The sequence below is a fragment of the Bos javanicus genome, chromosome 29, assembly GCF_032452875.1.
Source record: "Bos javanicus breed banteng chromosome 29, ARS-OSU_banteng_1.0, whole genome shotgun sequence".
NCBI lineage: Eukaryota > Metazoa > Chordata > Mammalia > Artiodactyla > Bovidae > Bos > Bos javanicus.
Window position 1 is genome coordinate 28899739 of NC_083896.1, and position 23764 is coordinate 28923502.

Here is a 23764-nt window from a genome sequence, read left to right on the forward strand (position 1 = left end):
CTGGAACAGTCTGTGGGCCTTGCCAAGCAGGTTCCGGGGTCCCTGGCTCGCTTGTCCAGCCTGCCCAGCCCCTGGGCTGCCTTCCCTCCCCTCTGCAGCTGCCCTGGGGCCAGCTGGGTAAGGCCAGGCTCTGTGAGTGTTTTCCCCCTGCCCCCCTTTCTGGGGCCCCTTGGTTCTGAAAGAAGGGCTCGTGAGCAGAAGTGAAACTTGAGGCTTCCACAGGCGTCAGGAGCCCGTCAGCTATCTTCAGTGAGCTACTGTGAGGTTGCTGGCCTCAGCCCAGCCCTGCACTCCACCCATGTCCCCAGTCCCCTTTGAACTGTGGCACCTTGGCCTTTTTCTTTAAGAGATGTCAAAGCGGAAAGTGAACTGGACCAAGGAGCGGCCCGGCTCCGAGCACGCTCTGCCCAGCTAGCCGAGCCCCTCTGGGCTCCTCCTGCCACCGTGCTGGAGTCCAGGCAAGGAGTCCCAGAGGAGGCCAGTGCCCAGCCTGGCGTCAAACAGCACTCTGAGGACCTTGTGCCCCACAGCCTCCCTCCCTCTGACACTCCTGCTCTCTTGGGTAGTCAGGTTCTCTACAGAGGGATGGGGTCAGAGCTGGGAGAAAGGTCAGCAGGCCTCTGGGCAGGGCTGGAATCTGGCCGATCGGCATGTCTATGGACCTCTGCTAAGCCTCTCCATCTACTCCCAAGGGAGTGCAGGGGCGGGCCCAGCAGACCAACCTGTGCTCTGTCCCCTTGCAGGCTCCCCCGTGGGCACTCGTAGCCTCAGGCGTCTGCAAAGACGCCTCCAGCCCAGGTCTGCATACTGGGCCGGTGGGGAGGAGTGGACTAGCCAGCCTCCAGACCCCTACCTTACAGGCACATCCAGGGCCTGGAGCCCCCACTACTCAGAGCAGCTTGGTGCCCACCCCCACCCTGCTCACCTCCCGCCCGCTCCAGTTTTCCTTCCTCAAAACCTGAAATCATCGTTGCTGTCATTTTTAAGTGTGGACTGCGTGTCAGAAACCTGTAAGAGGTATGCATCATCTCATCAACCTATCATCACCCTGTGAGAGAGGTGATAAACTGTACTTTCAGTGACACACAGGTGTGAGGAATGAGAGCAGGTTTCACCTGATTCCTGAGTCCAGGGCACCACCAAGGGTCTTCCCGGGGGTGGCCATGTGCCTGGGGAGTGGCTGGCAGGATGGACGAGGCAGAGGAAGCCAGCCCTGCCTTCTGCGAGGAAGCCGTCTGGAGTTTTCCCAACTCACCAGCAGGGCAGAGCCCTGGGTCCCTACCTGGCTGGTGCCCAGAACTCTGTGACCTAGAAAATCCCATCCCACTTCAGTGACATCCCGTCACCCCAAGAGACAGTCCAATCTTGCCCAGGGCCCTCCGTGACCTGTCCCTTTCCTCCTTCCCAGCGCCCTCACCTGCCGTGCTTGGCTCAGCCCCACCTTCCAGACACCCTGAACTACACCCTGAACCATACAGAGTTCCCCAAACAGGTAGTGATATTCACGCCTCCACGCTTCAGCACACGCACTTCCCCTCTCTCTGGCCCTGCTCCCGCCCCAGCCCTGGTGGACCTCGCTGCCGCCTGCTAGTTTGTGAAGACTATACTGAGACCTCACCCCCAGGATTCTTTCTTTCTTTCTTTTTTAAAAAAATTTTATTGGAGTATAGTTGCTTTACAATATTGTATCAGTTTCTGCTGTATGACAAAGTGAGTCAGCTATATATATATATATATATATATCCTCTCTTTTTTACATTTCCTTTCCGGTTAGGTCACCACAGAACACTGAGTAGAGTTCCTTGTGCTCTACAGTAGGTTTTCTTTAGTTATCTATTTTATACTTAGGGCTTCCCAGGTAGCACTGGTGGTAAAGAACCCACTTGCCAGTGTAGGAGATGCAAGAGACCTGGGTTTGATCCCTGTGTCTGGAAGATCCCCTGGGGGAGGGCATGGCAACCCACTCCAGTATTCTTGCCCGGAGAATCCCCATGGACAGAGGAGCCTGGCGGGCTACAGTGCATGGGGTTGCAAAAGAGTTGAACTTGAGTGACGCGAATTAGCACAGCCATCAGTAGTGTATACACATCAATCCAAATCTGATTCATCCCACCCTCTGCTTCCCCTCTGGTATCCATACTTTTGTTCTCTAAGTCTGTGTTCCTTTGCAAATACCCTTTTTCTAGCTTCTACATATACAGGTTGATAGACGATGTTTGTTTTTCTCTTTCTGGCTTCCTTCACCCTGCATGACAGTCTCAGGTCCGTTCACGGATTCCTCTCCTGCCCCTGCCCCTACGCAGCCGGTCTGGGCTTCTGCTCCGGAGTCTCGCGGGGCTGGCCGCCCTCTTTTGTAGCAGAGTCACACTGGTCCTGCTGTCGCCCTGCTGCCCCGCGAGCCCTGGCGGGCAGAGGTCTCTCTTACGGTTGGTTTCCCCAGGTCCCTAGCTCAGGGCCCGGCACGTGGTGGGATGCGCATGGGGGTGGGGTGGTCCTGGCTCCATCTCAGGGAGACGGAGATGTCAGCAGCGGGGCCCGGATGTGCTTGCTGTTCTGTCACAGCTTCCCCCACCGGAGGGAGAGGATGCCAGGTGGGGGGCAGATAAGGAAGAGCACCGGGGGCCACAGGCCGGAGAAAGTCCAGGGCGGCGCTCGGAGGTGCCTCCCAGGTGGGCGGGTGCCGGCCCTTGGGGCAGAAGCCGTGTGGTGGGGAGCGCAGGGGCGTGGGGGTGGGGAGGAGAAGGGTGGCTGCCAGCGGGGCTGTGCCTTTTGACCCCTCACTGACTCCGACTGCCTCCTGAGGGCTCCTCGTGGCTGAGGGCAGCCTGGGCCTCACGGCCAGGCTTGTCAAGGGAGGACAGTCAGTGCCGGGGCCTCAGCGGGGCCCCGGGGATCTTTGAGGCCCAGCGCGCGTGCTCAGTCACTCAGTCCTGCCTGACTCTTTACAACTCTATGGACTGTACCTGCCAGGCTCTTCTGTCCATGGGATTTCCCTATGTCCATGGGATTTCCCAGGCAAGAATACTTCCCTAGGGTGTCTTCCCCACCCGGGGGTCGAACGTACGTCTCCTGAGCCTCCTGGATTGGCAGGCAGATTCTTTACCACGGCACCATCTGGGAAGCCAAGGAGATCTGATTTGTCACCAGGGTCACTGCATCCATGTAGCAGCGAAAAGAGACTTGGCTGAGCCCAGGGGTGGAGGTCTTAAGGGTAGCACAGCAGAGACCTGGGGACCAGGGTGAGAGTTACATTGTATTCACCTGTGTTTGACTTAGATGTGGTTGATGCTGTTCTCCCTGTACATCTGATGAGGAAACCAGAGGCAAAAAATTAAAGAACTTGCATTTGGTTGCACAATTAATTAGAGGCTTCCCAGGTGGCTCAGTGGTAAAGAATCCACCTGCCAATACAGGGGACACAGGTTGGATCCCTGGATTGGGAAGATCACCTAGAGCAGGAAATGGCAACCCACTCCAGTATTCTTGCCTGGAAAATTCCATGGACAGAGCAGTCATGGAGTTGCAGAGTCAGCATGACTGAGTGCACATGCGCGCGCGCACACACACACACACACGCACGTCTACAAAACTTGAAGCTTTTTTCCAGATAGGACACTGGTGAGTGTTAATCTGCAGGGCTGTGGTTTTCTTCCATCCTTTGCTTTCTGAAGAAGCCCAGTTGGGCACAGTCTCCAAATCCTTCCACCCCCTCCCCCCACCCGCTGCCAGATTCTGAAAGTCCCTGATCCAGGAGTCATGAGCCATTTACCAGTTGGAAAACATTGCTACCACCAAGCTTGTCTATGTGGGTCACTGTGGCAGTCCCTGGGAATAACCCCAGATTCCCTGGAGAATCCCTTGTGGCTCCCTGCCCCCGTGCACCCCGTGTCTGGAAGTAGGAGCCAGACAGACCACACAGTAGAGGAGCCGGAAAGCCAGGCTAAAGAGTTGGAGCTTCATTCTTCCCCCAAGCTTTAAGCTTTTTATTTTGTACAGAGTTTCGTACTTAATGGAATGGAGAGCCACTGAGAAATGTTCAGCCTGGTGACGGCAGGGTACATGTACCTTCATTCTCTTCAGAAGATGAACTACGAGGCAGTGGAGAGATGGAGATAGACCAGAAGTCCAGGGGCGAAGTGAGAAGGGTCCTGGCAGCCCAACTTGAGTTCAGCCTCTGATGTAACACCCGTCATTTCACAAACTCGAGCCTTCATAACATGCTTGTGGGGAAGTGATTTGGGGTTTGGAGGCAGATCACTAGAGAGGGCAGACCGAGCCTCCAGTGTCCTGGCTCTTTGATTCAAGGAGCCCAGGGATAGAATGGGGTTTCCAGGCCCCCTCCCCTCCTTCCCCACCTTCTCCAGGGGATCTTTAAGAAGGCAAGGCTCTGGCCTTTCTCCTGGGCTGGAGTCCACGCTGAACTCTCTTTTTCCATGTACTTCCTGGCTCCTGGATGCTGAGTCGGCTCAGCTGATGCTCTGCTGGGGAAGCAGTGACTCAGGAGGACACGGTGGCCCTCCCCCAGATCCTCAGGAGAAGTGGGGAGTGGGGCGGTCAGTGGAAACTTCAGTGGTTCCTGGCTGACCTGTGTTTTCCACCTCAGATCAGTGCATGGGATGAGAAGCGAGGGTGGGAGAGGGCTGTGTGATGCGTGAGCCACAATGGAAAGAGTGACCCTTCTGTCTGGAGGAATGGACTAGAATAGAGCCAGGCAGAGGACCTGGGTCCTGTCAACTGGCTTTTCCTCTGCTGCCACATTTCCCTCTATGTTTTGGACTCTGCTCCTACTGGACTGTAGCAGGCACCATTTCTGCAGCGTTCTAGGCTTCTCTGGTGGCTCAGACGGTAAAGAATCTGCCTGCAACGCAGGAGACCTGAGTTTGGTCCCTGGGTGGGGAAGATCCCCTGGAGAAGGGAATGGCTACCCATTTCAGTATTCATACCTGGAGAATCTCACAGACAGAGGAGCCTGGAGGGCTACAGTCCATGGGGTGGCAAAGAGTCAGACACAACTGAGCAACCAACTAGGCTTATGAGGAGTAGTTGACCTCTCTTTAAAGATAGACCCTTTCTGGAAGTTTGGAATCAACATGTACTCAACATGTAATCAACAAACACTGATGTATTTTAAATGGGTGATGTATATGTATGTCTTAGTCCCTTCGCTGTTCACTTGAAACTACCTCAACATTGTTAATCGACTCTACCCCAATACAAAATGTTTCTGGTGTTAAAAATAATAAAAATTTTAAAAGTAAAATAAAATGGATAACCAGCAAGGACCTACTGTATAGACAGAGAACTCTGCTCAGTGTTATGTCGCAGGCTGGACAGGAGGGGAGTGTGGGGGAGAAGGGATACACGTGTATGTATGGCTGAGCCCCTTGCTGTTCACCTGGAACTATCACCACCTTGTTCATCAGCTCTGCCCCAATAAAAAGCAAAAAGTTTTTTAAACAAAGAGACACTTGGCATGCATCCTTCTCCTCCTGGCTTCCACCGTTTCTGGTATTTAAACACAGTCCTGTCTCCCTGCGCCCCCATCTCTCTCACACACACGCACACAGAGGCACCCTGATCTTAGGGAGGACAGGGAGAAGTAGAGGCGATGGGCAGTGACAAGAGCCACAGAGGGCACTTGGGTGCCGTCTAGGACACCGCTGTTGGCCCAGCTCTGTTGGGAGGCCTCTGCCCTCGGGAGCAGGAACTCTGAGCACTCTGGCCTCTGGGCACCTGTCCCTCCCCTCCCCTTGGCCTCTGCCCCAAGCTTGTGTCTGGAGGGGAGCGTTGGTGGTGCTGCCAGAACGAGCACAGGTGGACTGCTTCCTGGACACAGTGGAGACGGTAGGCCTGGACTCTCTGCTAACCCAGATGCCCACCTTCCCCTGCAGGTACCGAGCCTTCATCCTGCTCATCACCTTCTTAATCTACACCTGCTATCACATGTCCCGGAAGCCCATCAGTGTCGTCAAGGTGAGTCTGGCCCGGGGGTAAGGAAGAATGCAGGACTGCTGGGCTCAGCAGAAATACGGAAATACTTCAGTAGCACAGCCCGGAGCTCAGTGGAGCACCGTCCTTGTCCCTTGTCTTGGTCACCAAGTCTGTCTCTTCCCCCTTGGCTGACTCCCACTTTCAGCAGTTCTTTTTCCCAGGAGAGTTTCCTGGGTTTCTTCACCAAGAGAGTGGTGTCGGGGAACTGGGGGTGGAACCAGAGAGCAGGCACCTTGGGTCCCCTGGGTGCTGCTCATAGACACCCCTTGCCCTTCACCAAGGCTCTGCCGTGGCCCCTTGCCAGACCGGGTGTCAGAGGAAGACGCAGGGAGTCCAGTGGGGACGGGCAGTGGCCTGCTGTGGTGGGGGAGGTTACTGGCTCCCTTGCGGGCTGGGTTGACTCTGGAGCCACCAGCTAACCCCTGACCTGCACACCCGTTGCCTCTCCAGAGCCGTCTGCACCACAACTGCTCAGAGGTAATCCAGCCCGTCAACAGCACCCACAGTCTCAACGACACCACGTGGTGCAACTGGGCCCCCTTTGGTAAGAGCGGGGCGAGCCACTCCTCCCCATGCCTGCTCCCCATCCAGGCCCGGGAAGGGCTTCTTGCAGGGGGCATCCAGATAGCCAGCTTTCTGTCTCCCCTGTCTGCCTTCAGATAAGAGCAACTACAAGGAGTTACTGGGGGCCGTGGACAACGCCTTCCTCGTGGCCTATGCCATCGGCATGTTTATCAGGTAAGAGGCAGAGCCCATGTTGGCCTGTAGGGTGGTTCAGGCTGCTGTCTTCTCTACACCAACCTGGGGCCATGGGGTCAGAGACAAAGTTGTTGGAAATGAGACAAGCCTTCCACACATCCCGTCACCCGTAGCTGGCGTGTTGCCACCATCACCCAGCCTGCTCCTTCACCTGGCTGACTCCCTCTTTTAGTAACTTTCCTGCAAAGACCTTCCTGGATCTTCTTTTGAGTTTATTCACTCAGATGGCATGTCAACGGTGTGGCTGGAATATGGTCTGTCCTGGACAGGGATCCTTCACGGATAACCCGAAAGCTGAAAGCCCAGCACGGCTTTTATGTAGCAAGCATGATGTTTGTTCCCAGGAGGTGAGGGTGGCTGAGGCTGGGTACTACCTCTAGAGAGCTCACAGCCTACTGGAGTGACCGATGCTTCAGCAGCTATGTTATAAACAGTGTGGTGGCTCTGAGACAGAGGTGGCTATGTACGGAGCTCCAAGGAGTCGCTTAGTCTGAGCTGGGATTAGAAAAGAGGGGTCAGGAAAGGCTTCTTGGAGAAGATGACACTTGAACTGATGAAGAGAAATTGGACTTGACTCATTTGAAAAGACCCTGATGCTGGGAAGGATTGAAGGCGGGAGGAGAAGGGGACGACAGAGGATGAAATGGTTGCATGGCATCACCAACTCAATGGACAGGAGTTGGAGCAAACTCCGGGAGTTGGTGATGGACAGGGAGGCCTGGCATGCTGTAGTCCATGGGGTCACAAAGAGTCGGACACGACTGAGCAACTGAACTGAACTGAATAGAGACAAGAGTCTTTCCCAGTGGCTCAGTGGGTAAAGAATCCACCTGCAAGGCGAGAGACACAGGAGACTCAGGTTTGATCCCTGGGTGGGGCGATTTTCTCGAAGAGGAAATGGCAACCCTCTCCCATATTCTTGTCTAAAAAATTCCTTGGACAGAGGAGCCTGGAGGGCTACAGTCCACAGGGTGGCAGAAAGTTAGACATGACTGAGCACACTCGCACAATGGAGTCATGGCTTGGTGAAATAAGGCAGGTGTAATTTGAAGCAGCATGACTGCACAGAGGGCAGGGGGTGGAGTGGGGGACTCCTAACAGGTTTACCAACATGTAAAATGCAGAAGACGGGGCTGAAGAACGAGGTCATTGTGTACTAGGCTGTGGGCACAGGAGAGCCACTGAGTGGGTGGCTCAGTGGGTGTCATGTTCAGATCCACATGTCAGACAGATACTGAGAGGCTGACGGAGGTGGACTTGAGGGAGAGAAGGGCTGATTGGCTTTTCTGGTAACTCAGATGGTAAAGAATCTGCCTGCAATGCGGAAGATGCCCTGGAGAAGTGAATGGCAACCCACTCCAGTATTCTTGCCCATGGGCAAAGGAGCCCAACTGGGCTATAGTCCATGGGGTCACAAAGAGTTGGACATGACGGAGTGACTGACAGTTCACTTCAGGGCTGACTAGCAGGTCACACTAAGGAACAGATTTGATAGTAGCTCCACCTGGGCTTGGAGGAAAGCTTGAGTTAGAATGGTATTATTAATAATAGAGATGGAGAGAAATGACGCGCTGGAGAGAAATAAGAGGAGCAGCAGGCAGGTCTTGGAGGTCGCTTGTGGAGGGTGGGCCGCAGGGACAGGAGACTGAGGTAGCTCGCTTCCGGCTTGAGTGGCCAAATGTGGGGATGCCATCGAGTCCACTGAGGGGCGCAGACATGGGGCAGGGTCTGGGAGGGGGGCACAGGAGTCCAGTCTTTGGAGTTGTTGATTAGCAGCTATTTGGGAGGCAACGCAGTCAGGATGTCCAGAAGCAATGTGGATATGATCCTGGGAGAAAGTTCAGGGCTGTAGACACACAGCTGGGCTGTGTACATGTACATACATGACAGGTAAAACCATAAACGTGATGCAAGAGAGAATGCATGAGATGGACTGGTCAGCCAAGGGGGAAGAAGAAGGTCACGGGGATGTTACAGAGGCCACTTTGCCGGGCACGTTGCGAGGCGTGTCGTCAAACAAAGCAGAGGGGCCTAGTGGCAACACAGAGGTCCCTGGTGGGGCCCTGGGGGAGCCAGGAGGCGGAGGGCAGGGGTGCGAGGTAGCCGAGATTAACCACGAATCCAACTTTCTCTGCAGCGGCATCTTTGGGGAGCGGCTCCCCCTCCGGTACTACCTCACAGCCGGAATGCTGCTCAGCGGCCTTTTCACCTCACTCTTTGGCCTGGGGTATTTCTGGAACATCCACGTGCTCTGGTACTTTGTGCTGGTGCAGGTACGAGCCTCCTCCGTCTTGCACTCGGGGCTCTGTTCCTGCACAGAAAGATCACAGAGGCTGTGAGTCCTTCCCAGCCGCTCCAGGTCACAGCAGATCCCGACCCAGGCTCCTTTATCACAGTGCGGGGTCCCCTGCCCACAGCCAGGGCGGCCTCGCCAGCTCAGGGAGTCTGCACTGAGCGTCAGCCTGAGGTCTGTGGAGGTGCCTGTGAGGCCCAGTCTCTGCTGTAGGGACCTGGGGTCAGAGGGGCATCAGCTGGTGGGTGTGTGCACGCGTGTGAAGGAACGGGGAGCATAGTGTGGATTCTGGAGGGCTCCCCATCCCAGGGGCTGCACCACACAGTCCAGGGGTCTCTGTCCCCCCACTTTCCCTGCAGATCTTCAATGGACTCGTGCAGACCACGGGCTGGCCTGCCGTGGTGAGCTGCGTGGGCAACTGGTTCGGGAAGGGCAAGTGAGTGTGACCAGGGAGGCGGGTGGGCATTGCCTGGGGGTGCTGGGCTGGTGTGGGGGCAGGAGGTCCCTTGTGGCCTCTGATACGATTTTAGGATCAAAGATTAGAAATAAGCCTCCGTCCTGCTGACTCGCACAGGCTGGGATATAAATGTTTTAGTGACTAAAAGCAGTGACTTTTTTCATTGCTGAGGTTTTAATCCTTAAAACCTGCCATCTTCGTTATGCCTTCTCCTCATAATAGATGAATTTCCATTTTGCATGAAAACAAAAATGAAGCCTATAAAACTCTGTGTGTGTATATATATAAATGCATATACTCATATATTTTAATACATATATATGTATATGTCTTATATATTTATTTATTTTTCCCTTGAACTGGCTTTTGTGCAAAAAAAAAAAAAAAGTTTCTTTTGGGCAGAGTTTCTCAGCCCTGGCGCTGTTAATTAACACTGTGGGCTACATCTGGGGCTGTGTAATTCTTTGCTGGGGGGCCGTCCTACACGTTGTAGTGTTTAGCAGCCTCTACCTGCTAGACACCACCAGCACACTCTGGGCTGGATCACCAGAACTCTCCAGACAGTGTCCATGTCCCCTGGGGGCAGTCACCCTTAGCTGAGGCTTTCAGAGTCACAGCCTCAGGGCAAGAGAAGAAAGGGTGGGGCTGCGGCCCTGGGACGGAGGGCAGGGAGGGCTTGCTCAGGGAGCTGGCTGGGCAGCAGGACACCACAGGCCTGGCTGTCGCTCACTCGATGCCAGCCAGCCCTGCCCCTCCTCCCCGACTGGGGTCTTTGGGCACGGAGGCTACAGGCAGCCAGCTGTTCGCACTTGGCCGGGGCGGTGTCCGAGAGCCCAGGGCTTCTCTTCTTACGCTTCCTGCTCTTGCCTCCCTGCCCCCCTCCCCACCTCCCCTCCAGGCGGGGGCTCATCATGGGCATCTGGAACTCCCACACGTCCGTGGGCAACATCCTGGGCTCCCTGCTGGCTGGCGTGTGGGTGGATCAGCAGTGGGGCCTGTCCTTCGTGGTGCCCGGCGTCATCACCGCCATCATGGGCATCATCACTTTCTTCTTCCTCATCGAATGTGAGTGGACCCCTCTCCCCCCATCCCCACAGGGCCAGAGCGAAGCTTCCCAGTTAGGTTCTGGGAGAAGGAGGCTGGTCCCATGGGGGTCGCAGGGTTGGAGGCCTAGGCGTGTGACTCAGAGGACGACCTCTCTGGGCCTCGATTTCTCGCATGGGACACCTGCTTTCCTGGGCTGTGGAGAGTGTCTGTGAGACGCATGTCAGGATGCCCGGCAAACGCTGGCTCCTCTGACCCTGAGGCTGGAGAAATGGGTTGGACGGCACCCTCTCCATGCTTGCTGCTTTTTTTCCGGCTCCCTGACAGATGGCCCCTGGAGTCATGGCCATGGTCACTTGTAAGCAAGAGAACGAAAGTCCACGAGGCTCCCATGGTTAGGAGACCCAGGCCTCAAAGGTGGTCTCTGGAGCCCTGGCTCCCTTGTGCTGGAAAGTCCACAGGCCCCCTTGGGGGTGTGGGGCTCACATGCCATGCAGGGTGAGGGCCTGGTCTGCTGGCAAGCTTCTTAGAAGGTTTTCCTTTCAGACCCAGAAGACGTGGACTGCTCCCCGCCTCAGCACCACGTGAGTGTGGCCCCCAGCCCCACTTCACCAGGGGGCTGGTCCCAGAGAGGCCTGGGGAGTTGAGGAGGGGCCTGTGTGTCCAAAGCTGGGCCCACGGGTGGCTCCCTGGCAGGTTGTGAGTCCGGTTCAGGAGGGGGTGCATACCTCATGCTGCTCATCTCACGTGGGCTGTCCCTCTAGCTGGTGGGGGAGTGGTATGTGGACGTGCCCCCAGTAAGGGCTCTTCTCTGCTCAGGGTAATCCAGAAGAGAGCCAAGATCAGCCTGAGGACCCCGCGAATGGACCCAGCTGTAACAAAGAGAGCAGCCTGGAATCAGCTGTCACCTGCTCCAAGGAAGCAAGTGCTCAGCCTTCCGCCATCAGCTTCTTCGGGGCCCTGCGCATCCCGGTGAGTCGTCTGTGGACCAGAAGGAAGAGAGAGGCTCTCTAGATTTTTCTGCTGGGTCTCAGGAGATGGGGACACTCAGGGTGATCCATGGTTTTTGGAGTTTCTTTACGTGCAGTGCTTAGGGCGGGGGCCCTCCTGGGGAGGGTCATGTGGCCGGACGTTACCCTAGCATTCAGGCAGCAGGCATGTTGCCGTACCTGAGACTGGAGGTGTTCTAGAGGCTGCTCCGTGTGGTGGGCGGTGGAAAGTGCTGGCACAGGGCTTGGTGGCCGCAGGCCCCAGGCTGTCCTGCCCACCTTCCCACCTGCCCTCTGCTGTGCTCCCAGGGCGTGGTCGAGTTCTCCTTGTGTCTGCTCTTCGCCAAGCTGGTCAGTTACACCTTCCTCTACTGGCTGCCCCTGTACATTTCCAATGTGGGTGAGTACACGGGGAGGAAGAGGGGAGAGAGGAAGGGGGGGGCCTCCAAGGAAGAAACCCACCATGAGGTGCTTATGACTCCACGAATAGGCAGGATTTCTGCTGATCCTCTCCAAGCACAGAAGGAAGATTTTTTCTTTCATGGGAAGCTAAGTTTTGCAGAAACCCTCCTAGTCCCTGACTGATTCCAGCCACTTTTCCTCACTTGGCACTCAGTCGGGGTTAGGAACTCAAATCCTCTCTAACGTCTACTCCGGCCTCAAGTGTAGGCGAAACCCCACTTCAGGCCCATTGGCTGGCTCATAGATGGGTGGGATTGGAGGGTCCTGGAGAAACGGTCTGCCTTCTGAATGCCTCCAGGAGTCTCTCAAGCCTCCCCCAGCCCAAGGAAGAGGGCCTGGCAAGCTGCCCCCGCTGCTGGTAGCCTGGTGGGAAACACCGTTCTCTTCCCAGGGGCTGCCGGGATACTTGGGTCATTGATGCCCAGTGCCCAGGTCTGCTGGGCTGCCCACCTTGTGGACTTCCTGTCCCCTGCCTCTGTCTCTGCCCAAGGATGGACAGACATATGAGGAGAGGTCACTTCTGTGGTTAGAAAAGGATGTTTATGTCCTCTTGTCCTGGGTCTCTGGTTTTCCCCAGGTGGGGCTGCTCTATCAAGGAGCAGCTCTGCCCCCAGAGCCCAGAGCCCCAGAGCCCTGCCAGGGTCAAGGACCTCTCAGCAGGGACACCGGCCTCCCTCCAGGGCCCTGGGGGAACAAGCTGCCGTCCACACGGTACACTTGGGCCACAGGATGCCGTTTGGATGAGTCAGGGCCAAATCTCAAGCTGTAACCTGCCACCTCCCACCCTCACCCTGTCTGCAACTGAGGGGCCTCCCCCAAAGACAGGGCTAGAGGCCAGGGCAGCCCTGTGGACACTGACTCTTTGTTCTGTGGCCTTGATGCTGGCTACAGACCGTGAGTCAACCTTGAGGGCTGGGCTGCCAGTCACACTGCTGGGCGTCCCTCCTTCTAATCCCAGGGCAAGGTCAGGGGCCTGAGGTGCCCATTTTCCTAGTGAGCCTCCTTCCTGGCTCCGTTTATCAGTAGGGAACTCAGAAGGAGGTGACAAGCTCCTGTGCGGGCGTGCTGCTCCGTCAGGGGCGGGCAGGCATGTGGCTGGACGGGCTGAGGCTCAGACAGCACTGGGGTGCCCCCCGGTGGGACAGGGTCCTTGGGGCCAGATCCCTGTGCTCTCGGAGATCAAGGCCATCCGACAGGGGAAGAAGGTAGTATGGGCCTGGTGGCCAGAAAGGGTGTCCTGTCCCGAACTGCTGCAGACTCACCTGTGACCTTGGCCAGTCGCTTCCCCCCAGGCCCCCCACTCCTTCTGAAGAAGGGGGCAGTGATCCCGGATCGAGAGTCTGCAGGGACGCTTCCAGCAGTGGCCCTCCACGCTGTCTGCCCTGAGTCCCCAGGTCTGAGCACGTGCTTCGTTTTCCACAGTTCACTTCACTGCCAAGGAGGCTGGGGACCTCTCCACGCTGTTCGATGTTGGTGGCATCATAGGTAAGGCCACGCCCTGCCGTGCCTCTCAGCTGGATCCACCTCTTCTCTTGCTGGGTTGCAGACGAGAGGGACAGGTTCCAGCGAGACGTGACCTAGGCAGATGGCAAGGGAAAAGGTGGCATCCTGCCCAGGTGGCCCTCCTGTGAGCCATGGGTACGGGGACGGTTGCAGAGGGAGACACTCTGCTGGCCCGGGGTGCCCCGAGTGGACTGCTGGGGCAGTGCTCGGGGGTCCCCCGTGCCTGGGGCGGCAGTGTGCACATTGTATTCCAGGCGGCATTCTGGCGGGGCTCGTCTCTGACTACATCAATGGCAGGGCCACCACCTGCTGCGTCATGCTGATCTTGGCTGCCCCCATGGTGCGTAGAACCTCAAGGCTGAGGGCCGGGAGCTGTGTGCACGCCCGGGCATCACACACACACACCCGTCTCTTTGCGTGTGTGCAGCCCTGTGCACGGCCAGGGGAGGAGAAGCCAGGATCAGCACAGGGAAAGGGATCCAGACTGAGAATTTTGGAAAAGGACTAGTGGCTCTTTGACCTCAGTTGGAGCGGGGGATGTCAGCTGCTAAACTTCCTGACCAAGGAAAGAATAAGAGGCTGAGGTTTCTTAGGAGAGGAGACTTCTGGAGCAAAGGAAAACAATGGATTACTGCATGTTAGACCCTGCCTCCCTGGGACACTTGAGGACCAAGAGGCCAGGGTATGAGAGGAAAGAAGGGAAAGCGGGCTTCTGGGGTTTCCAGTCTTCTGGGCTCCAAGCTAATGGAGGCGGCCCATGGGGAAGCCAGCTTGTGACCCTGCCCCACTACTTCTCCTCTCTCAGATGTTCCTGTACAACCATGTTGGCCAGAGAGGAATCGGCATCTCCATAGGTGGGGAGCTGGCACTGCCCTGGGGACCACACGAGGCTGGCTTGGGGGCACGGTGGGCAGCCTGGGGAAGTGGAAGTTCTCAGCCTGGAGCCTGGGGGACTCACCTGCTTTGGGGCAGAGGATGATGGTGGCTTCTCCTCTCTAACTGGCCGTCTCCATCACCACCTCAGTCATGCTGCTTATCTGTGGAGCCCTGGTCAACGGCCCTTACGCGCTTATCACCACTGCTGTCTCAGCTGACCTGGTAAGCAGGGCCACCTTGGGGCCTGGCCAGGGGCTCTATCTCCAGGCTCATCTTCCCCATGTCTTTCCCCTTCCCCCAGCCTGCAGAGACGAGATCCTCAAAGTCCTTCAGAGTCCGCCCTGGTTCCCCGTTTCTTCCCAACTCCAAGCCCTCATCGCTCCCTTTCCCCGAGCCAGCCCCTTTCTCAGTCCCAGTCCTGCTCAGGGCGCTGCCTCTTAGTTTGGCCCCCACACCCACCCACCCTGACTCTGCTGTCTCTCCAGGGGACACACAAGAGCCTGAAGGGCAACGCCAAGGCGCTGTCCACTGTGACAGCCATCATCGATGGCACTGGATCCATAGGTCTGTAACTTTCACCCTGGGCTCTCCCAACAGACCCCTGAGCCTGGTCTTGGGCAGAGTTTTAGGATGGAGGGCACAGCCCCTGCTCTGGGCCCTTCTCTGACACTGTGCTCCGCACAGGTGCGGCTCTAGGGCCTCTGTTGGCCGGGCTCATATCCCCCACAGGCTGGAACAACGTCTTCTACATGCTCATCGCTGCCGACGTCCTGGCCTGCTTGGTAAGAGTTTGGGGGCACACAGATGGGTAGGGGGAGGGGTCCCCTCCTGCAGGCCTGGAACCTGGGGCTCCAAAGTGTCCGGACGATGAGGACCGCTTCCTTTGCACGAAGCACTCTGCCTCCCATGGGTGACCCCTGCAGAATGGCACTGTGAACAGCCAGCCCAGTGGTCACCTAGTGTTAGGGACTGGCCACATGCTCCATGCTTATGTCTCCCTCCCCTCCTCCCCACAGCTCCTCTGCCGGCTGGTGTACAAAGAGATCCTGGCCTGGAAGTCATCCCTGAGCAAAGACAGAGGGTAAGTCCTGCGGAGGGAGCGCTGGAGCCCTGTCCACCCAGCCTCACTCCTCCTGGGAGTGAAATCCATCGCTCGGGGGCTCTGCACAGTCTGAGCCCAACTCCAGCCCAGACCTCAGGGACGTGGCCCGCGGACCCCGAACGTGCCCGTGAGCCCCGGCCCGGCCCCCAGCTCCACTAACCCGTCGTCTATTGTCCCATGTGTCTCCATAGCTCTAATGTGGCCCTAACCCACGCGTGATAGTCTTTTCCTCAAGTCCCATGACTTTTGTGAGTATTTCCTTCAAGTCTGTGACTACTGTGCTCTTAAGAGTGCATGCAAAGCCTCTCTCTCCTCCAGTGTGATTTTTCTGATTTTCCTGACTTTTCTGACTTTCGCTTTTTCTTTGGGGGCCAGTTCCAAAGATTCGGACTCTGGGTGGAATATGGTGCTTGGGAAGTATTTCCTCAGAGGCCAGAGCCGCTGGGAAGGTCAGCAGCCTCTCCTTACCGAGAGTGACAGGGTTTGGGACGGGCCCCACCCCCCAGGACAGAGGAGATGGCATCTGGGGAAATAGTTTTTCCTCTGAACTCAGACACTGAGCTGTCTGCACCTCCCAGAGTTCAGAAGCCGAGGGCGTCTGGCCTGTCTGACTGGGGTATGCAGAAAAAAAGCAAGTGCCAAGCGAAGCCTCTGAAACAAAACCCCAAGCTGACCTGAGGCGTGGTCTGCCTGTCGCCCAGCGGTGGTGGGTGCAGAGGTGGCTCAGACAGGCTCGCGGCTGAGCCTGGGCGTGAGAGGCTGGGCCGTGCAGCTGGTGCTGAGGCTGGGAATGTTCTCTCGCAGCCTTTCTGGCTTTCCTTAGGAAGCTCTTGCTCGTGAGAAGCAGCCCGAGCGATGGACAGGGTCTGGATGGTAAATGTGAGGAAGAACCCGCTGGGGACCTGGGAACCAGCGCCATATCTGGGGAGGCACTTCCCTTTAAGGAAGGTGTCATCCCGGCTCAGGGAGAGCAACCCGCAGGGCAGGAGGCGTTAGCGGGGCCTCTGTCCTGCCCTGCCCTGGAGGGGGAGCAGAGGATGGCACCTCAAGACCAATGCTGCTTCCACCTGCTGCCGCCCGCCCCCCAGACCAGGCCTGCGGGGACCTGGGGAGGAGAGGGACGGAGGCAGGAGGGGAGGAGAATGATGCATAGTGAGCGTCTGCTCTGGGCGTTGACTTGAGTCTGTCTAGCTGTACTGGCGTCCCTCTCAGCAGCCCCGAGAGGTAGAGGCGAGAGGACAGAGGCTCAGAGCTCACGGAACACACCTCAGGCCTTTAGCTCGTCCCAGCAGAGCCCGCCTTCGGACCTAGGTGTGCGGGTTCACTGCCATCTGCATCGTCAATGGGTCTTTCTGTGAGGCAGGCCTGTGTCGGGGGCGCGGAGGCACAGAGCCAGGGCTCGGCACCAGAAACCCTGGACAATCCTGACTTCTCTGCTCGCCTGCTTCTGTCGAACCTTGGCACCTTCTCCGAATGTCCGCGTCCTTGTGTGTCCAATGGGGGTGCTCATTCCTAAATACCTGATTGGGTTGGTCTCAGGCTGAGACACGCTGGGATAAAATATGACATGGCTTTGCAAAGCCATCAGACGTGGTACAAACACTGTGAAGTTTTTTGAAACATGATTCTGGCTTGGTGCTCCCTGCTGAAGAGGGGACGGGGAGCCCTAATGACAATGAACAGGAGGAAAAGCAATTATTGGGTTGGCCAAAAAGTTCATTCGGGGTGTTTCCATACATTGTTATCAGTTCAGTTCAGTCACTCAGTCATGTCCGACTCTTTGTGACCCCATGGACTGCAGCACCCCAAGCTTCCCTGTCCATCACCAACTCCTGGAATTTGCTCCAACTCCTGTCCATTGAGTCAGTGATGCCATCCGATCATCTCATCCTCTGTTATTCCCTTCTCCTCCTGCCTTCAATCTTACCCAGCACTAGGGTCTTTTCTAATGAGTTAGTTCTTTGCATCAGATGGCCAAAGTACTGGAGCTTCAGCATCCTTCCAGTGAATGTTCAGGACTGATTTCCTTTAGGATTGACCAGTTTGATCTCCTTCATATGATGTTATGGGGAAACCCGAATGAACTTTTTGGCCAGGCCAGTATTAAGGGACCCAGTATTAAGGCAAGGGGACTTGCCTTCTCTGTTCCCACTGTTGGGATGAGAGCCAACACTTGTTAACCAGTGTCTCACCTTCTCTTCCACTGCCTCTGTCCTCTTCATGCAGGTATAGAGAAATGTGAGGCCCCTGATCAGAGCAGAAACACGGAGGGACCTTGCCGGGTCCCAAGGTGCCCCCCCACACAGATGGCTGAGGCAAAAAGCCCCTTGACGCAGCACCAGCCAGCCCAGCCCGTGAGGCTTCCAAGGGCTAGGAGACGCTCCACGGGAAAGGACCGCCAAGTTCGAGGACATGGAAAACTCAAGGGCCTTGTTGGAGAATGGAGGGAACGCAGAGTGCTCACCATACTGAGAAGGCATCTTGAGACCAAAACAAAACGCTCAGGCAGCTCCGCGCCATCAATGGATCAGTTTATTACAGGGTCACTTAACGGATGGAGTAGGCTGGACAGCGATCTGGGAGCACCCCCATGCCGCCCAGGGGCCATGGGAATGATTCTATGGCTAACCTGGGGGACGGGGAGGCAGGACATGCCTTCCTAAGTGAAAATTTATGAACACGTAACCAGTCTTGTGGGTGCTGGGAACATGTCAGAGAAGATTTCCATCATTGTTTAGGGACTAACAGAGCATAGAGGCTACCTGGTCCTAATGGTTATTAAACAGTATCTATTAACTTCCAAAGCCCTTGATAACAGGGCAATGATTCAGCATACCGTACAGTCCTGAGCAGGCCCAGCGGAAGGAGAGGAGAGACTGTGAGGATCCCTGATGGTGTCAGTTCCGCTGACAGTGATCCAGGCCTGAACTCTGGAGACCGCAGGCCGGAGGGATTGGGGCTGAGGGCTGTCAGCATTTTGGTACAAGGAGGGGTCTGCTCAGACTCTTTCTTGTCCAGATTCCAAGATGGATAGCCGAGGTTCAGTGAGGCCAAGGCCTGGAAAGAGTGTGTCTCTCCTTCTCATGTCAAACTTGAACCCGTGTAATCAGCCTCTGCCTGAAAGTGTTATTTCAGAGCCACCGACCTCTCTTGGTCCCTCATGTCCACAAGCCTGTTTTCTCCGTGTGTTTCCCCACACTGGCACCCCTGCTTCTACCCTCCATTTGATCCTGTTTCCAACTCCTGACCCACTTTGATTAAAACATTATTGCTGTATGCTCCAGGGACCAGGGAGAGGCAGGGCAGTGTTGGGGGTGTCACTCCCAGGCGTGGCCAGCTCCTGAGTGTGAGGGCACCTTGCCTCCCTCTTGTCCCAGCCCTCTGTGTCCCCAGGGCAGATGGCTTATCAGGGCAGTGCTGTGGGGGAAGTGTGTAGGGCGGTGGGGTGGGGGGGGGGGGCATGACCCAAAGTCCCAGTATGTTATTAAATATTTTGATAATGAAATACCAGTGGTTACTGAGTGTTCACTGTTGGCCACCCTGAACCCTTGGGTCTGCCAGCAAGCTCTTGGCATCTCTGTCTGCCCTCTGACACTGCCCATCAGCCCCTGTGCCAACGTCTGTTGCCAGCTGCTCCTGTGCTCATTGGGGATCATGTGGGCTATTGGCACAGCATCCCAGGACCTCGGAGCAGTGTGCTGGGTGCTCCAAACTGGGGTGCTCATGGCAGCTGTGCCTAGAGGAGGCAGTTCAGTCAGTTCGGTTATGCAGTCATGTCTGACTCTTTGTGACCCCGTGGACTGCAGCACGCCAGGCTTCCCTGTCCATCACCAACTCCCAGAGCTTGCTCAAACTCAGGTCCATTGAATCAGTGATGCCATCCAACCATGTCATCCTCTGTCATCCCCTTCTCTTCCCACCTTCAATCTTTTCCAGCATCAGGGTCTTTTCCAATGAGTCAGTTCTTTGCATCAAGTGGCCAAAGTATAGGAACTTCAGCTTCAGCATCAGTCCTTCCAATGAATATTCAGGACTGATTTCCTTTAGGATGGACTGGTGTGATCTCCTTGCAGTCCAAGGGACTCTCAAGAGTCTTCTCCAACACTACAATTCAAAAAGCATCAATTCTTCGGTGCTCAGCTTTCTTTATGGTCCAACTCTCACATTCATACATGATTACCAGAAAAACCATAGCTTTGACTAGACGGACCTTTGTTGGCAAAGTAATGTCTCTGCTTTTGAATATGCTGTCTAGGTTGGTCATAACTTTTCTTCCAGGGAGTAAGCGTCTTTTAATTTCTGGCTACAGTCACCACCTGCAGTGATTTTGGAGCCCAAGAAAATAAAGTCTCTCACTGTTTCCATTGTTTCCTCATCTATTTGGCATGAAGTGATGGGACTGGATGCCATGATCTTAGTTTTTTGAATGTTGAGTTTTAAGCCATTTTTTCACTCTCCTCTTTCACTTTTATCAAGAGGTTCTTTAGTTCCTCTTCACTTTCTGTGATAAGGGTGGTGTCATCTGCATATCTGAGGTTAATGATAGTTCTCCGAGTAATCTTGATTCCAGCTTGTGCTTCATTCAGCCTGGCATTTCGAATGATGACTCTGCATGTAAGTTAAATAAGCAGAGTGACAATATAAAGCTTTTGTGTACTCCTTTCCTCAGCAGTGGGGATACTGATAACCCAAGGGTATGCCTGGAGGCTAGTTCATTCTTTGGATACAAATCTTTTGATACATACTGAGACAGGTTGTATACACACCAGTGGTGACAGATCAGATCAGATCAGTCGCCCAGTCATGTCTGACTCTTTGTGACCCCATGAATCGCAGCACGCCAGGCCTCCCTGTCCATCACCAACTCCCGGAGTTCACTCAGACTCACGTCCATCGAGTCAGTGATGCCATCCAGCCATCTCATCCTCTGTTGTCCCCTTCTCCTCCTGCCCCGAATCCCTCCCAGCATCAGAGTCTTTTCCAATGAGTCAACTCTTTGCATGAGGTGGCCAAAGTACTGCAGTTTCAGCTTTAGCATCATTCCTTCCAAAGAAATCCCAGGGCTGATCTCCTTCAGAATGTTTTTCTGGAACTCTCTTGAGTTCCAGAAAATAGTGGTGGACAAATAGTAAGTCTCAAACTATTAAGACTCACTCCGGCTTGAAAAGCAGGAGCCAGTTGAAGTGTCTTTTTTTCTTGGGGATGATCTTGTTCCCTCAGGACCATCCCCAAGAAAAAGAAATGCAAAAAAGCAAAATGGCTGTCTGAGGAGGCCTTACAAATAGGTGCGAAAAGAAGAGAAGCAAAAAGCAAAGGAGAAAAGGAAAGATATACCCATTTGAATGCACAGCTCCAAAGAATAGCAAGGAAAGATAAGAAAGTCTTCCTCAGTGATCAGTGCAAAGAAATAGAGGAAAACAATAGAATAGGAAAGACTAGAGATCTCTTCAAGAAAATTAGAGATACCAAGGGAAGATTTCATGCAAAGATGGGCTCAAAAAAGGACATAAATGGTAGGGACCTAACAGAAGCAGAGGATATTAAGAAGAGGTGGCAAGAATACACAGAACTGTACAAAAAAGATCTTCACGACACATATAATCATGATGGTGTGATCACTGACCTAGAGCCAGACATCCTGGAATGTGAAGTCAAGTGGGCTTTAGGAAGCATCACTACAAACAAAGCTAGTGAAGGTGATGGAATTCCAGTTGAGCTATTTCGAATCCTAAAAGATGATGCTGTGAAAGTGCTGACTCAATATGCCAGCAAATTTGGAAAACTCAGCAGTAGCCACAGGACTGGAAAAGGTCAGTTTTCATTTCAATCCCTAAGAAAGGCAATGCCAAAGAATGCTCAAACTACTGCACAATTGCACTCATCTCACACGCTAGTAAAGTAATGCTCAAAATTCTCCAAGCCAGGCTTCAGCAGTACATGAACTGTGAATTTCCAGATGTTCAAGCTGGTTTTAGAAGGCAGAGGAACGAGAGATCAAATTGCCAACATCCGCTGGATCATGGAAAAAGCAAGAGAGTTCCAGAAAAACATCTATTTCTGCTTTATTGACTATGCCAAAGCCTTTGACTGTGTGAATCACAATAAACTGTGGAAAATTCTGAAAGAGATGGAAATACCAACCACCTGACCTGCCTCTTGAGAAATCTGTATGCAGGTCAGGAAGCAACAGTTAGAACTGGACATGAAACAGACTGGTTCCAAATAGGAAAAGGAGTACATCAAGGCTATATATTGTCACCATGCTTATTTAACTTACATCCAGAGTACATCATGAGAAATGCTGGGCTGGATGAAGCACAAGCTGGAATCAAGATTGACAGGAGAAATATCAATAACCTCAGATATGCAGATGACACTACCCTTATGGCAGAAAGTGAAGAAGAACTAAAGAGCCTCTTGATAAAAGTGAAAGAGGAGAGTGAAAAAGTTGGCTTAAAGCTCAACATTCAAAAAACTAAGATCATGGCATCCGGTCCCATCACTTCATGGCAAATAGATGGAGAAACAGTGGAAACAGTGGCAGACTTTATTTTGGGGGGCTCCAAAATCACTGGAGACGGTGACCGCAGCCATGAAATGAAAAGACGCTTACTCTTTGGAAGAAAAGTTATGACCAACCTAGACAGCATATTAAAAAGCAGAGACATTACTTTGCCAACAAAGGTCCATCTAGTCAAGGCTCTGGTTTTTCCAGTGGTCATGTACAGATGTGAGAGTTGGACTATAAAGAAAGCTGAGTGCCGAAAAATTGATGCTTTTGAGCTGTGGGGTTGGAGAAGACTCTTGAGAGTCCCTTGGACTGCAAGGAGATCCAACCATTCCATCCTAAAGGAAATCAACCCTGAGTGTTCACTGGAAAGACTGATGTTGAAGCTGAAACTTGAATACTTTGGCCACCTGATACGAAGAGCTGACTCATTGGAAAAGACTCTGATGCTGGGCAAGATTGAAGGCAGGAGGAGAAGGGGACAACTGAGGATGAAATAGTTGGATAGCATCACTGACTCAATGGACATGAGTTTGAGTAAACTCCTGGAGTTGGTGATGGACAGGGAGGCCTGGTGTGCTGCAGTCCATGGGGTGGCAAAGAGTCGGACATGACTGAGTGACTGAACTGAACTGAACTGAGTTGAGATGTCTTAATCCTCAGGCCCCCAGGGCAGAGCTGCAATTTAGGTTCTAGAAGGCATCTTTCAGCACCAGGTTTAGGAACTTCCCTGGTGGCCCAGTGGTTAAGAACCCACCTTGCAGTGTCACAAGGAATCCACAGGTTTGATTCCTGGTCAGGGGACTAGGATCCCACATGCAGTGGAGCAACTGAGCCCGTGTGTTGGAGCCCCGTGCGCTACAAGTAGAGAGTCGGTGTGCAGCAAGGAAGACCTGATGTGGCACAACTAAGACCCAACGCAGCCAGATAAATAATAAAAAATAAAAATAGATAAACTGCCCCCGTCACTGTCTTTAAAAAACAACAAAGCAGCCGCACTCAGGGAAGCCACTAGATGGCGCCTTCACTCCATGGTAGCCTGTGGCCCCCGCTCTTTAGGCTTCCAGAGGCTCCCTCGTCTGCTTGCTTTTCCTCTGGAAGTCTCTTCCCCAGCCTCACTGCTGGTGGCTTTAAACCTTCTCCTTATTAGAAAACTAATAACGTCACGTCCTTCGGAGGATCCCTGTGAGTGAAGGAGACAAGTTAGTGTTAAACACATGCCCTGCTCTGAGGGGCTTGTCTAGTTAGGGGATGAGACAGGAATAGGGAAGCGTTTAAACAATGCAAGAGAAAAACACCAGGGTGGGTGACTCAAGGACTTTGCCATCTGCCCGTCCAGCCCTGAAGGGGCAGGGCCGGGGAGGGTGGCCGCAGTGGCAGAGGACGAACAAATGAGACGGTCCAGAAGGACGGAAGTTAAAATGAACATGCACGAAGCCCCTAACGTGAGCGCAGGGACTGGAAAACGCGAAGGACACGGTCACCGGCTCAGTGTGGTGCTGTGGAGACGCTAAGGGCGAGTGAACTCTCGGGGCCAGCCTCAGAAATGAGGGCTGGGGTGAAGGTGGGAGTTTGGGGCCCCCTCACCTCGAGATCTGCCCTGGCACACCTGGCTCCCCGGCCCAGGGTCCCTGCTCCCCTGCAGCCCTGGGCACCGGCTGTCTGTCCCTGGAGGCCTGGGACCTACCTGGCTCCTCTCTGGGCCTCCGCACTCACTCGGGGCTAATGCGGGAGCATCACGTTAATTAGTTATTCATTTAATTTAACTTCACATTTGGTC

The 23764-nt window shown here is 54.5% G+C and overlaps 1 protein-coding gene across 3 annotated transcripts in view; it reads left to right on the forward strand.

Annotated features, from left to right (window-relative positions):
* Positions 1–19836, forward strand: part of SLC37A2 (solute carrier family 37 member 2) — a 56017-nt gene extending 36181 nt beyond the window's left edge. For 2 of the 3 annotated variants that reach the window (XM_061406319.1, XM_061406317.1), the window contains exons 2-19: positions 5892–5973; positions 6442–6535; positions 6651–6729; positions 8888–9023; positions 9403–9479; positions 10399–10565; positions 11091–11128; positions 11364–11516; positions 11843–11933; positions 13418–13480; positions 13753–13838; positions 14304–14352; positions 14523–14596; positions 14860–14938; positions 15059–15156; positions 15391–15455; positions 15668–15724; positions 17703–19836. In XM_061406319.1, the coding sequence (XP_061262303.1) occupies positions 5944–5973; positions 6442–6535; positions 6651–6729; positions 8888–9023; positions 9403–9479; positions 10399–10565; positions 11091–11128; positions 11364–11516; positions 11843–11933; positions 13418–13480; positions 13753–13838; positions 14304–14352; positions 14523–14596; positions 14860–14938; positions 15059–15156; positions 15391–15455; positions 15668–15695 (1407 nt within the window). In that variant the 5' untranslated portion in view covers positions 5892–5943 and the 3' untranslated portion in view covers positions 15696–15724; positions 17703–19836. The remainder of the gene's footprint in view (positions 1–5891; positions 5974–6441; positions 6536–6650; positions 6730–8887; positions 9024–9402; positions 9480–10398; positions 10566–11090; positions 11129–11363; positions 11517–11842; positions 11934–13417; positions 13481–13752; positions 13839–14303; positions 14353–14522; positions 14597–14859; positions 14939–15058; positions 15157–15390; positions 15456–15667; positions 15725–17702) is intronic. The other variant, XM_061406318.1, reaches the window with a different exon arrangement.
* The last annotated feature ends 3928 nt before the right edge of the window (positions 19837–23764 follow it).